Source organism: Bombyx mori, chromosome 5 (genome assembly GCF_030269925.1).
Source record: "Bombyx mori chromosome 5, ASM3026992v2".
Taxonomy (NCBI): Eukaryota; Metazoa; Arthropoda; class Insecta; order Lepidoptera; family Bombycidae; genus Bombyx; species Bombyx mori.
Window position 1 is genome coordinate 14,213,958 of NC_085111.1, and position 14,581 is coordinate 14,228,538.

Here is a 14,581-nt window from a genome sequence, read left to right on the forward strand (position 1 = left end):
AACCTCAGAATCAAGGGTTTTCGAATTTTCCCACATTTGTGAAGAAAATAAGAATATAAATTAAAATAGGACATGACCTAAAGATTTTAGTTACCAGATCATAAAAGCCCTTAAAAAAAGCTGTTCATGGGAACGAAATAGACACGGTAGGCTAACTGAATTTGGCTCCCTTTTTTGATTTTTAGATTTATTTTATTTTTAATTATTTGTTCGCTAATGTTCGAATGTAGAAATTGTTTGTTCGTCTTTTATATATTTATAATTAAATAAACAAATGATCACCCTTAAGTTGGCCCCTCTTACTAGATATTTTTATTTTTATTGCTCAGAATTATTAATTTTGATCAATTATCGTTGGACGTCGCATTATGCTCTGTAATTAACCATTACTTAATGGTAGTTTTCCAATTACAGAGCATAATGCGACTCTGTGACGCACAATGCTGAATTATGCTGAAGCTTAGTTGAGCATTATGCCGCATAATGCGCTCTTGTGCTGTAATTGGAAAACGGCCAATACTTCAACAAAAAAATGTCAGTGAAGACGACCTTTAATCATAAGTGTTTATCCTACGCATTTAATGTCAACTGTCAAAGTCGAAATGTAATTTAATGAATCGCCAGTGTTTTGATTTCTTGTATTGTTTAAAACATCCTTAAGCGTGAAGTGTATTGTATTACCTATGAAAACGTTTTTTAATTAATTACGATTAATTTCATGTTAGGAGATACAAATATTATCCTGTATCTTAAATAAAGAGTTATTGGTTTTGGAAATGGCAACTGCAATAAGAACTTACTTAAAGGCAAAGAAGAATATCCTATCTTGTAATGCTAATACGAAGGCTTCTGGTATTAGCTCGACATTCCGCAGGAGTTTTAGTGATGACAAGAACAGAAGTAATCCACAATTTAGCAATTCTACTATTATGGTAGAGCACGGATATAATGTACAGGAACTCCCAGTGCTTGTGAGAACATTAACAGACTTATCAGAAATTTATGACAAGCCTATTGTAGACACAGAGCCCTCAAGAATCTCTAACGATTCCCAAAATTATAATTTAATAAAATCAGAGTTCAGTCAATGCTTAGATCTAAGAGATGTATTTACATTACTATCCAAATGTACAAAAATAACACCGAGCATTGCATTAGGTGCTATTGAAAGAATTTATACATTAGAAAAAAATCCAACTCAAAATGTTCATGTTAACTTAGCTAAAGGTGCTATACTTGACAAATTACTAAAAGTTGTAACAAAAACGAAGGATACACAGACCATCATAAACATACTCAACACAACATCCACTTTTATGGAACCTTACAAACCAAAGTTTTCTGAAGAGATCATGTTAAGAGTTCTTGAAAATATGCTTTCAGTGGAACAAATATGTGAATTTTTAAAATTTCTCATATTAAAAAGAGGTGACCAACAATATTCAGAAATCATTGACAAACTATGGATTGGTTTTGTTCAACGGGAAGCAGATATCAACGAAACAAATATATCAAAGTTGTTTTCCGTTCTCCCTGGTTTTAAAGCAAGTAAAAGAACTGTACTGAACTTATCAGAGCAGAAGCTGTCTGAATATTGGAATAAAATTACGGTTTCAGTAATGCAACAAATTCTGGATGTGTTCATTCAAGAGAAATATTTGTCTGTACAGTCATTTGCTGTGATTGGCAGGTGGCTTCACACAAACATTCATGCCTTAAATGATGATGAAATGTTAGACATTATATCAAAATTGACACAGCTCAAGTATACAGATGATCAAATTGAAATTGCTGTAGAAAAATACATCAAACTTAAAGGCAACAAAATAAATATGCATGTTTTAATTGTTGGTATTTTGAATTATTGTATGCAATTTCATATAAGGAATGATGAAATTCTCAACGCATGTAGTAAACATTTTTTCAATCAAGGCAGCACCATACCAGCGGGCTTTTTGAGATCTGTTTTATATCCATTTGGATATTTTAACTTTAAACCACTTCATGAGCAGTTTTGGTCTTTTGCTGAGGATGTTGTTCTTCAAAATCTAAATAAGATGACTTCTGATGACATATGCTCCATAATACTATCTTTCATTTATGTTAGTCAATATCCACTGAAGCTAACAAAAAGGATTTTTAGTTCTGAGTATTTAATTAATGTCAAAAGCTCAGACACTTTGAAGAAACTTCACTTAATCGATACTGCACTGTCTATAGAATGTCCAAATTATTTGGGACCTTTAATGCCTAAGGACCAGTATCTTCAGCCAATATCACAGGACTTTAGGGTTAAGAATTTAATAAACAAAATATTAGTTGATATTGAATGGGTAGCAGGTGGTAAACAGAATGTATCAACCTCCATACTTGTCCCGCACTTTTGCTCAGATCAAACATATTTAATAGATATTATGTTACATCCCCCCGGTTTGAATTGCAGTAAGTCTGATTGGTTATCTAAGTATGATAAAGATAAAACAAGAGCAATACTCATACATCTCCCTGATGACTTTTGTACTGATAATAAAAACCTCATTGGTCCACAGCTCATGAGGAGGAAACATTTACAAATTATAGGTTTGAATGTAACCAGTCTCAGTTATTCATTGCTTAGTCAATTTTATACTTCCCACAATTCAAATGGACTAAGAGATTACATTAAAAATAGTTTAGGAGATGCTGATTAATTTTTCATGTGCCCATCAGGTGGTGAATGTGATAAATGAATTTTTTCTCCTACCTACGCCGAAAGTTCGGTTCTCCTCCCGCTGTACAGGGAAGAAAGTGTAACTTTCTCTCCCTGAGTACTGACAAGTGCGCATGCGCGTTAGTGTCTACGTCTGCTCTCACCCACCTAAAATTCTCCGCCATTGTTGTGCACGGGTAATTTGCAATATTGTGTTTAGTGTAAAAGTGAAATAAAAAAAACGCAATAAAATTTAATAGTGAAGTATTAAAAAAAGATGAGTTCATCAGACAGTTCTTATTCAATTAGTAGTAGTTTATTTAAAAAGTAAAAAACAGTTACATTGTTTTTTTATGAGTACGGGGGGCTCCGCCCCCCCTACCCCCGGCCAGGGCTTCGCCCTTGACCCCGATTCGGTACTCACCGAACTTTCGGCCTGGTAGGAGAAAAAATTGTATATGCACAGCGGGAGAAAAGTTGGATATTTCCAGCGTGTTTACACGCGGGAGGAAATGTCCAATTTTTCTCCCTTGGTGCACAATGTACTATTCAGCGTTAGAAAAAAAAAGAGGATTTGTTTGATTATTGTAAAAACTGTATTTTTTCGGGTTTATCGATTTTTTATACCTATTCATTTGGGTTATTATAAAATAAAATAGGTATTGTAATATTTTAGGGACTTTATACATGTGGAACTACTTCATAAAACTTATTGATTTGAAAGGGAGGCCTGTAAAAACGAGAAACATCAAAAATATTATTTTTTAATAGATTTGTTTGTGGGCATAACAATATAATAGCAAAGTCAAAGAATTGGAGACTGATATAATTTTGTTTTATACATTTGTATAAAACAAAAGTAACTGTTTTACCCAATGCTTTGTTTTAAAATGCCCATTAGTCTTCATTGGAAGACGCACATTTGGACTATTAAATCATTACACAAGTGTAATTTTTACCACTAATTCTATCCAAGATAAGGTAATGTCGAAAGTTTTACAATATGAATTTTCTCTGCAACGTTTTAGAACAGATGTTCCACCATAGGTTTAAAAATAAGTACCTATATGATTAATATTGTTAAGGATAAATTATTTTTCTAGTCTAGTGTAATATTGATTTTTGTATAAGTGTTTATCATGTAGGCCTATCAAAATTGTTTGTTGTAAGAAGAAAGGTGAAAATAAAAGTCGTTAATTATTTTATTCGTAGTTTATTTCATTATACTCATAACATCTTACAGATAATAATTACTCATTGACTAATTCACTAGAATTATTATTTGAAAGTTTTAATTATTAAATTTTTATTATTTGAAATACATTTTCTATTAAAAAACTTGACCCAGATGAAAGTGTTTAAACCTCAAAGAACTAGCATACCGCTCAGCGATTTCTATCTAACAGGATTAATGTATTTTATTGCCCGACTAAACAACAGTTTCCTGAACTCATAATTTTGTAGTGTAAAATGCGTAAGTCTTACAGAGAGACCCTACAAACGCATTGCTGGCTGTTAGAGATAATGTTCTATAAAATTTAATTCTTTCCAAATATTTCAAAGTACAGACAGCCTTGATTAAATGTAACTTTATAAGTGAGACAGTAATTAGATTACAAATGAACAGCGAAAGTAAAGCCCATATTAAATTTGAATACATACTCTTTTAAATTCCAAAGAGTCGACCAAGGGTGGTTAAATGAGCGTCTAGAATATTGAGTGAAATCACAAACAATACAACACGGCGTCGTTAGGTTGTGAAGACGGGAGACATCTCCGTTCATCACCGTCTTGTGCTGCGGCCAGAAATGACTTATCCTTAATTTATAGCCATAATCGTGTATCACAGCAACTCTAGCTTGAATAATAATTTTAAATTTTTAAGAATGTGTTTATGCTGATTCACAGCCTAAAATCTAAAAGTAGATAATTTTATAATTACATAAGTATTAATAATTAATTACTTGACACAATACAGTCGCCAATTATTTTCCGTTGCATTAGTTTGGGACTTCTTAGATTCTATGTGTTTAGCACGGGACTGCTGTTGGCCACTAGGTATACGTCTTGCCTGGTCCTAAGACTGGGCTTATTCGCGATCGAAGGGTATCAAATTAGATTTCTAATCTCAAAGCTTTCAAGGTCAGTTTAGGCGTTTCACAATTTAGTAGCTAAATCTAAAACGTTAAATTAGTTATTTCGAACTCGATTTCAAACTATTTTAATCTCAACTATATATATGCAGTATGTGCTTATGATGATGTTGGTGTTTTGTAACTGTTACAGGTATTTAAGTAGTATTACATAAGCACCAGTGATGCTGGGTTGGAACTACCGCTCCTGACAATGAAAACAGTCGGTAGTCCATAATTTCTGACACTGGATTTTGAATTAAGTAAGTCAGTTCTAGTCTTTCCAGTTTTGTACGAGCATTGCAGTTTTACGAAATATTTTAATAGGTACTAAAATGTTAAGTAGGTCCATTATGGTTTTCCGTTTCCGTTCGGAAGGGTAGTTTATCGTCGTTCCGGTTTCGGAAGCTGGGTAATAATTATAGCTAAGTACATTTACTGCATCTGAGAAACGCTAACGTTTGGCACAATATATGTATGTGAGTTCTTTATATTTATTTTCTATAAATGAACATCGTTAATTCTGAGTTTCATAAATATTTAATTCTCGTTTATTTTATAAGACGAAATGCTTGTAAAGTTTACATTTAGATAAATTCGATAAAACTAAGACTTGAAATATCAAAGCTCCTGAACTTTTACATTATTTGAATGTTTTTATTTAATTCAAAAAAACACTTTAATAAAATTTTAGATTTTAATATCTACCTACAATGCCGTAAAAATTAATAGTTGTTTTAAAATTAAATAGAATTCGATTACCTATTAATAGGCATAAATAGTTTTAATAATAATACACAAAATATATTTTTATGTGGAAATTAAGATATGTGCTCACTATTTTTCAAACACTGTTCTTTACATCACTAAGTGATAAATAAACTTTAAACGTAAATTCATTCAGCAACATCAATATAATTTAGAATTATTTAGGTATTAAATACTTTTTTTATTAAATGATGGTAGTGTTGCCAATTCATTTCTTAGGTACATTTTAGGTTAAATCCAAAATCATTTTATGTTCATTTAATCACGATCAAAGGCTTTAGTTTCTGTAATAGTTGAGTCTAGTTGAATAAAGTAATCGCCAAAGTACACCTACTCGCTGAGCATTTAAGGATGGTAACATCACACTTTATATATTTTAGTTTATATCTTTGTATTCAGATTCCAGATAGTTTTAGTATTTAGATCAGACATAATATTAGGAGAATAATGTCAAAATATTAAATATAATATTTCTATATCTAATTTACTGATTACGATTGAATGATAAACATGATTAGCCTATGTGGTGAACTTATCATTGTCACGAGACTTAAGGACTACACCAACTACTGTACGACATTTTTATCTATAAAGGTACTTTGCAGTAGGATATTTCATACAAATATTTAAAACTGTGGATAACATTCTACGAATATTAAAAAAAAAATTGACAAATTCTTTTTTAAAATCACAATTCACCATATTGTTTTTTATTTGGTATCCCTACGTATTGCAGATGTTTCAGCGATCTTATTAAACGGAAATACTATTACGGTATTTTTATGCAAACGCTGATATCTCAAGGAAAATGTATTTTTAATCAAATTAATTAAAGATTACCAAAAAAATCCACGATGCTTAAAAACTGGGCTATGAACGGTATCAAAGCCTTTTCATTGTTAGTTTATTGTGTCTACAGCTCGTTATCGTCGTCATACGAAACTTAAACTAATAGAAACTAAAAAGATTATAGAATGTCTTCATCTAACTACGCGAGTGTGCGCACAAAATTTAGTTACTAAGTCAATCGCAACTGGAGATTAATCTTATACTAAACATTGTCTATATCTAGAATGTATTTTTCGTTTCTAATTATATTAATAAATCGTGATTAGGTAGTCTTAATCATGAATATAATTAACTTTGTAAATACTGAGAGGATTGAATTATTTCCTAAGTATCTACTCATCATAAAACCTGTCAGGTTTAAGAGAGAGTGATATCGATCAAACAAGAAATCGAAGAATCGGACCATCTATTTATGACATACTTTGGGTACTAGATTCATTATGATGTTTTATATGTATGACACCGAAGACTGACTAGAATTGATTTGATTTTCGATAATCCGACCTACTTTGTAAAGTTGTCAAATGTTCGAATTAGTATAGTATTTTATACGTGCAACACGCGATCACAAGACGTGCTCATGCGTTAACTTTTAAGTTGAGCAGGTGTCGTCTTAAAACAGAATATTATTTACAAAATACGTTTTAAAAAGTCAAAAAATGTAACGATAGTCACCACTGTGCAATATCACAAACAATCTATTAACAACGTAAAGCAATACAAAAGTATTAAAACGATCACTTTCATACAAGACACTTGAACGGCGTGTCGGTGACCGAAGGATTGCTTAGACATCTAAATCAACTCTGAGCTAGTCTAACTTATAACGGAACAAACTTAGTGCTAACGAACGATAGATAAGGCTCCTCAGACTCATACATATAAGTATTTATATCTACACAACAGTCAATAAATTCCAAAACAACATTAGTCTAAACAGCAAATTCAACAAAACGTATTACCATCGTCGTAGAAGTAGGCTAAAGTAGACTGGCCCAAATTTCTTTGTTCAATGCGTTCTTAAAACAAACTAGTGTCGCGATATTTTTTTTAAATGTCTGACTATTCGAAATAACCATTTACTGTTATAAAATTTTTATAGAATAATAAAATTATATCCCACTTAATTCGTTCAAAAGTTATCTGCTGAGATCTCGTGAAGGATTAGATGAACGACAAATGAAACCAGGCGCGATTTTCTTTTTTTTTTGCCACTTTTTCCTTCGTTAATATATTTATGTCGAAATTGTGACTGCAAATTTTATACAAAGATATTTGTGACAGCGTAGTGCCAACTTGACAAACGTCAAACGCTTCTCTTCACAGTAGAGGGCGCTCCACGCCGAGCTGTACATTTCTACGTTACATCCATCGTCACTGTTGAGCGAGTCGACATCATTAACGGAATATTTAATATCACGCAGACATAATATTATGTATATTGATTGACCTCATATAAAATTTTAACATTTAAAATTCACTCAAAGAGGTGCCCAAGATAGAACGGACAGTTGAAGTATTTATAGCTAACAGATTAATTTGTGAGTGATCTTTGTCAAAAATTACATCTCATCCGAAGTAGACGATGGATATCTCGTATGTACAAAAAAAAAATCGTTAGAATTTTCAAACCACAGTTTCTACGAATAGTTACGAAAATCACAAGGAGGTTTGATATTTGATCTTGGCATGTGAGCGCCGTTCACGAGTAAATGGTGATCACTTCGCGTCCTCCGCCGCGCACCATCAGCACCTTCTCCAGGCCCTCCGTCAGCACTTCCAAGAACTCCATGTCTGTAACGCCAGAAAATTTATATTAGTTTCGATGTAGACAGGCCGAAGAGCTCTAACTGAACTGAACGACAACTGAATGTTGCAGTCCGCCTAGCCTAGACCAAAAGATAGGCTTCGATAGTCTGATTATAGGTGAGAAGCAAAGACACAGAACATTTATTTTTTATTTATTACACTTAATGTAAAATTTACATTGGCGGACTTAATGCCTAAGGCATTCTCTACCAGTCAACCAAAGGTAGAGCAGAGTGAATAGTTGTAGGTGCAAGGAAATTTATATTAAGTTACAAATACATACACAAAAAACAAGTATATACATACATACATATAATAGTTTATACAGTATTAAAAGGAATATATTAATAAATTTCCTTAACAAATATAACTTCATCTTAATAAGTTCATGAGACGATTCCGTTAACTTTTCCAACAACATTCGCCGAACCCTTAAATTGAACATCTAACCATCTATGTATTTTTGGTGGTTTATCAAATCCATTTTCAAATTCAACTCTAGCTTTGAAACTGTAGTTTATTGTGAGTGAAATCTTACAGTTGGATTCCCTTTCGACGCTGGTGTCACGCGGCGGTCCGGGCAAGTTCAATATGACGAGCTGAGAGTCGTGCGACCGCGCCACTATTACCTCGTTCAATTTCACGGCTGTGTGCATCCGACGTACCGTGCCTTCGTCACTGGAATATTATATGAATACGAAGTTAGAATGATTCTTTTTAATTTTGTTACTCCTTTACTGAATGAGCTTACGGTCTACTTTGTGTTAGCTGGTTACCGGAGCATATAAACATTAATAAGTCAATGTTTCAACTCACATTGAGACACGAGTTCGAAGTCTGAATTGTATTGTATAGCCACTATCCTACCCTCTAAACCGGAAAACATCGCTTCGCAGCATAAATAACTAATTGGGTATCTACCACCAGTAAACCTAGTAGGTTACTGGTAAACCTCTTGTGAGTCCGCGCGGGTAGGTACCACCACCCCGCCTATTTCTGCCGTGAAGCAGTAATGCGATTCGGTTTGAAGGGTGGAGCAGCCGCTGTAACTATACTTGAGACCTTAGAACTTATATTTCAAGGTGGGTGGCGCATTTACGTTGTAGATGTCTATGGGCAACACCAGGTGGACTGTGAGCTCGTCCACCCATCTAAGGAATAAAGTTCCAAGTGTTTCAGCGGTTATCTCAACCATCAAAAGACGTTTCACACAATTTTTCTTAACACAATTTTTAGTTAGCGAGTTCCCGAAATAGATATGTAGCTAGATTTAGTCTACCCCAGATCACGGCGATTGAACTAACGCTGATGTATCCAAAACTTACGAAAACAAAAATCATGGCGAGAACCTGTTAAAAATAGTATTTAAAACGTCCCAAAACAATAAATACTTGCTTAAATACTTATATTAAACACCAAGCACCAGAGTTCATTTTCAATTTATTAGATACTTTTATCATAAAGTGTTTGATTTTATAGCTAACGAAATAAATTTTTTAAACGAAATCATACTCTGGACAACTCATTAGTTAATTCATGACGAAAATAGGTAATAGGGTAGGGTAGGTTATGGGATCATGTTCTTCAGGGTTGCTCGGGGCGGTTAGGTAAATCTGGCCATGGTTTTTCTTGGTATTCTAGGTAAGGTATTTAGTGTAATGCCATAAAACTATCACAGAAGGCACACGCGTGATTTCAACAAATATGTTTATTACATTTAATATTCCACACTGTCGGGTTTCATAAGTCAGAAATGTTATTGATTACGTAGTCAAGTGCCAACTTAAAATAAGGATAAATCTAACCCTTCATTGGAATTTTATTATCGTTTCAATGTCAATCAATACATTGAGTTGCTTCAAGGGCGTTTTCATAATCAATATTTGACTGAACTATATTGTTAAAAATATAACGAGGCATACTTTTTACCGGGGCTTTATCAGCTTGACTTGTAACGTAATTTTCATCTATACTAATACATCCGATTGACACGAACATTTGCATACCTATTAAGGACCATAAAACTATAATTCTTGGCGTAATACAGAATGAGTGTATAAACACTTGTAACACCAAAAATAATGAGATAAGACCTTAAATTCTATAGGTATGTGTAGTAATAGTTACTTTATCGCTTCGAGTAATCACTTCTAGGAATCCGTGCAAGGAAAGAAATTATTTAGAATTTAAGTTGTATGTCATTTCCTGAATAACATTTTTTATTATTAAATAAAATAAAAAAAATCAGCTCTATTAGTAGAGGTAACAATAAATAACCAAATGCCATGTTTCCAACGGCTCTATGCTGATTAAAGTATTCTTCGAACTTATTTTTTAATAATAATCTTTCTTGGCTTGGCTTTGTCCTTGGCATTGCTGACGTCCGTGACCGATGGTAGCTACTCACCATCAGGTAGGCCGTATGTCAATAAAAATAAATCCGTCTGTTAGAGTTGGGAAATTTCAATGAGCACTGTAATAGCGATTAGCGTTGGGAGTACTCACGGCGTGATGTCAGACATGGTGGGCATGGCGTTAACAGCGTCTCCGTTGGCAGTGGCATCGTTGTGTTTGTCTTCGGGTGGCGGGGAGTTGGCGCCTTCACACTGCGACTGTTCATCGGGCGAATCCCACATTGAATCGATTATGTGCAACAAACTACTTCGGAAATCGTCCTACTTTACCCAATTCCATTTCATTTTCGTTTCCAAATTTATGTTTTCGTCCCGCGAACCGACAGTTGCACATGACGGATTCAAGGCGAATGAAACACGGGATGTCATATATTATTTAAATTGTTTAAACAGATACTACGGACATCGAACATCCAATCACTCAACTAATGGAATCTATGAAATGAACTAAAGTGAACCAAAATCAAACTGAACGTTGCAAACATATGACTACCGTGTGTTGATTCGCTTGAACTCGTTGGGTCAAACGTTGCGAGGGTGTTGTATGTAAAATAATATTTTAACGATCAAACAAAACATAATGGAAGTGCAACACGTATCCTCATTCAAACGGTGAGCGGTACAAAACATTTAACAACTTCCGTCACCCAGCATCAATAGGGATGTTTCCTATGTCTCATTCCAAACTTTAATTTGTAAAAAACAATCAAAAATTATTAAAGACACATTTTAAGGATAGCAGCACGTTATTTATAAGATATTTAATAGACAAAGCGAATCATACATTAAACAATTTGCTAAATACATGGAAAAACGTTTTAAAAAGTTTCACCAAATAATATTCGACGTTAAAAATTTTAATCTCAAAAGATCAGTTCATATTTTAAACGTGGGAAGATTAGAATCCTCTCATGTTCAAATCTTTAGTTATCCTATAATTACACCCGCCACCAGAATTTAATGGTTTCTACATAACTTGGTAATTTTCTAATAGATTGTGCTTTCTGAATTGGGCTCCCTTAAATTTATACAAAAAAATTATAATTGAGACAGCATCCCTATTGTTGCGAATCCAACAAAGCTGCATTGTATTGAATGCTTTTGAATTGTTTGTTGGTACAAGCTTCATTACGGTCTAACATTTAGCGAAAGCGCAATACAGTGAAAGCCTATTTGAATTTCATCGAGAAATCATTCGAAAATGAAGAACACTCTGTAATCTAATTTTAAATACAGCTTTTACATATAGCTAAGAACTGGCGAAAATTTTATTATTTCGAATGATTCACGACAATTTAGTAATTTTTAATTTGACGTTAAGACATAAAATTTCTTAATTTAAGTTTATTTGAAATTTATTTAGTATATTAGAAGGACATCTGCGTGTCCATGTTTTTACGACTCTCGTTGGTATATTATAAAATAATTTGAGTTCAAGTTAATTATGTTCGGAACTTAAAACGAAAGAGATCAATACGACAATGTTTTTAATGCGTTTTCACCTTATCGTCTCGTTCCTTCTCTTCGTTGTCGGCGAGGGGCGGCGAGGGGGCCTCGCTGTATGCGGGGGGAGCGTTGGGCTCCGCGAACCGAACCTTGCTAGCGGTCTTCACGTCGGCGTGATGGTGATCCACTATGGCCTGTACCTAAACCACGTTCATACCACTCGTTGTATGATCAATATGTCGAAATGGAAATAGTTTTTCTTTTTTCCTACCTATGCTGATAGCCTTGAGAGGCTATTTCAGCTTCTCCTTGACGTGTAGGTGAGCTCACGGGGCTCAAACCGGGAGTGTTGCTAACACCGGCCCTAGCAAGAGCAGTGCTTCGCAGAATCTACCACCGGATCGGAAACGCGACCCACTGAGAAGATCCGGCCAGAAACTCAGTGGGCTGTATTTAAGGATTGATTTACTCGTCGAGCCCTTCGTCGCAAGCGACGGGTTCGGCGAGGACGGTGACCGGAAATGGCAATCATTCTGTTTAATTACTATCAAAAGATTTACATTCATATCAAGTTTGCACAAATTTATAATGTATTTTTTTTTCATTTATATAATGCGTTTCTTGTCATTTGCATTCGAATTTTTTTAGCGTCGGAAGCAAAAGAGTAGCTCTGTTAAGACATAGAATAGTACTGGTATAGGAATATTTATATTTATCGCTTTTAGATATAAGAGTTTCATATTTCTAAAATAGCCTATAATAACTGTTCATAATCATTTTGATAAATCTTGTTCCATAAACCCAGATTTTTTATTTTCTTCCTTAGTAGGACAATATACTAAATGTAAAGATGGATTTTAATTTAAATAAAAGAGATAGGACTATGATTTAGTGCAGATATAATGAAGAAGAATTATAATCTATGTAAATAAAGATTAAACATCGAAAGCGAACATTGAATGCCTAAAAACAATGTGATGATGATGAACGTGGGTGACAGGGCTCATTCGGTGTTTTTGTTAATTACTAATACTACTACTATAAATACTCATAATACTTTATACTGGTATTTAATTTTTTACTGGTTTGTTGACTGAATCCAATATAAGTATATGAGCTACTGGTATTTACAGTAAAATAGTACTTGCAAGTTTTGCGTAAAGATAAAAATAAGTCCAAAAGACCCAAAATGAACCCTATCGATATTCGAGAGATCTATACAAAGACGTACAATGAAAAGATTGGGCACTGACAACAGACACGCAAAAATATAGCACGAAAAGAACATATCTATACAAATACACATCGCTTGGTGCTTAACTACAAGTCTTAAAATCATTGACTAAAATAAAAATTCAGACGTGTAGGTGATAATATAAAATAGAAATAAATTCCAAATAAAAATTTAGCTGAACAAGTGGACTCAATTCCAGGGTATAAGGTCCTTTTTTACCAGAGGCAACTTCTCCTCAGCGTTTTCATTCGAGTCCACGTAATTTTGCATCTGCACCGGTAGCGACAGACAAACATGTTAGTGTAAACATCACTTTATGATTTCAAGCTCTATACAGTTGTACTTAAGGCAGAAATCTGAACACATAAATTTAATTTTACTTATTAACAAATATTTTACACTGTACACAGTAAAATGTTATGGGATTATCACATCAAATTTAGTGTTGCAGTAGGTACAATTTGTTTAAATTAGATATCACTAAAATTGAGAATATTTTCATAATTTGCAACCGTTCCAGCCAGATTATTTCAGAACGCTGCCTTCGAACATTATACAACACGTAAGACGAAACATATGAATGTAAGTTATCTAAACGAGTGACTTTTTGTTATATGACTGTCTAGATTACACTAAAGTGAGTTGAGCTTACAGGTTGTATAATGATGAAACTCGATACAGAAGGAGGGGCGTCCATTACAAATTTGTCGTCAGATGACGTCAATAATGTTTTATTTCAAACCTTTAAGAATGTTATTTGAATAACAATTAAATAAAGAAAGGAAATGTTGGACAATCTTAAGAGAAGTACTTGATATGGTCTTTATATTTGACTAGTGTGGACGCTCCTCTAATTATCTAGACGGTTTCTTCGTGTACTTACCATTCCCATTGTCTCCCGTTTGTTGAGGCGCAGTTCGCGGAGCATTTGGTTGCGTTGTTCCATCATCAAGGTGCGCTCGTATGTGTAGGCCGATATATCGCTGTCAGTCTGATGGAGAATTCAAATGTAGATGTAATATTTGACTTCGAAAACTAACTTGATAAATCTTCAGTACTGTTAGTAGACTAGTAGAACTCATAATCGACTTTTCAATAACAACGTACGAGGTTTCTGAATTTTTACACTAATATTGTTAAAAGTAGTTTGTGATGTGCGCATGAAACTCGGGCGCGCTAAGGGATTTAGCAAAATTGAGAATCTACATTATTCTAGGTCACCGGTTACCATAATTCAGAC

General features: G+C 33.8%; 2 protein-coding genes across 6 annotated transcripts in view; one reads left to right on the forward strand and one right to left on the reverse strand.

Moving 5' to 3' along the window:
- The first annotated feature begins 351 nt into the window (after positions 1-351).
- On the forward strand, positions 352-3,894 carry LOC101744808 (FAST kinase domain-containing protein 3, mitochondrial). Its single transcript, XM_012693717.3, has one exon. The coding sequence runs from the start codon at positions 777-779 to the stop codon at positions 2,688-2,690; it is 1,914 nt and encodes a 637-aa protein (XP_012549171.2). The 5' UTR covers positions 352-776; the 3' UTR covers positions 2,691-3,894.
- Positions 3,887-14,581, reverse strand: part of LOC101738757 (solute carrier family 12 member 6) — a 419,122-nt gene continuing 408,427 nt past the window's right edge. For 2 of the 5 annotated variants that reach the window (XM_012693706.4, XM_062668775.1), the window contains exons 17-22: positions 14,225-14,332; positions 13,561-13,611; positions 12,164-12,307; positions 10,753-10,859; positions 8,786-8,925; positions 3,887-8,232 (exon numbers count right to left, since the gene is read on the reverse strand). In XM_012693706.4, coding sequence (XP_012549160.2) covers positions 8,141-8,232; positions 8,786-8,925; positions 10,753-10,859; positions 12,164-12,307; positions 13,561-13,611; positions 14,225-14,332 — 642 coding nt within the window. In that variant the 3' untranslated portion in view covers positions 3,887-8,140. The remainder of the gene's footprint in view (positions 8,233-8,785; positions 8,926-10,752; positions 10,860-12,163; positions 12,308-13,560; positions 13,612-14,224; positions 14,333-14,581) is intronic. The other 3 variants (XM_062668776.1, XM_062668777.1, XM_062668778.1) reach the window with 2 other exon arrangements.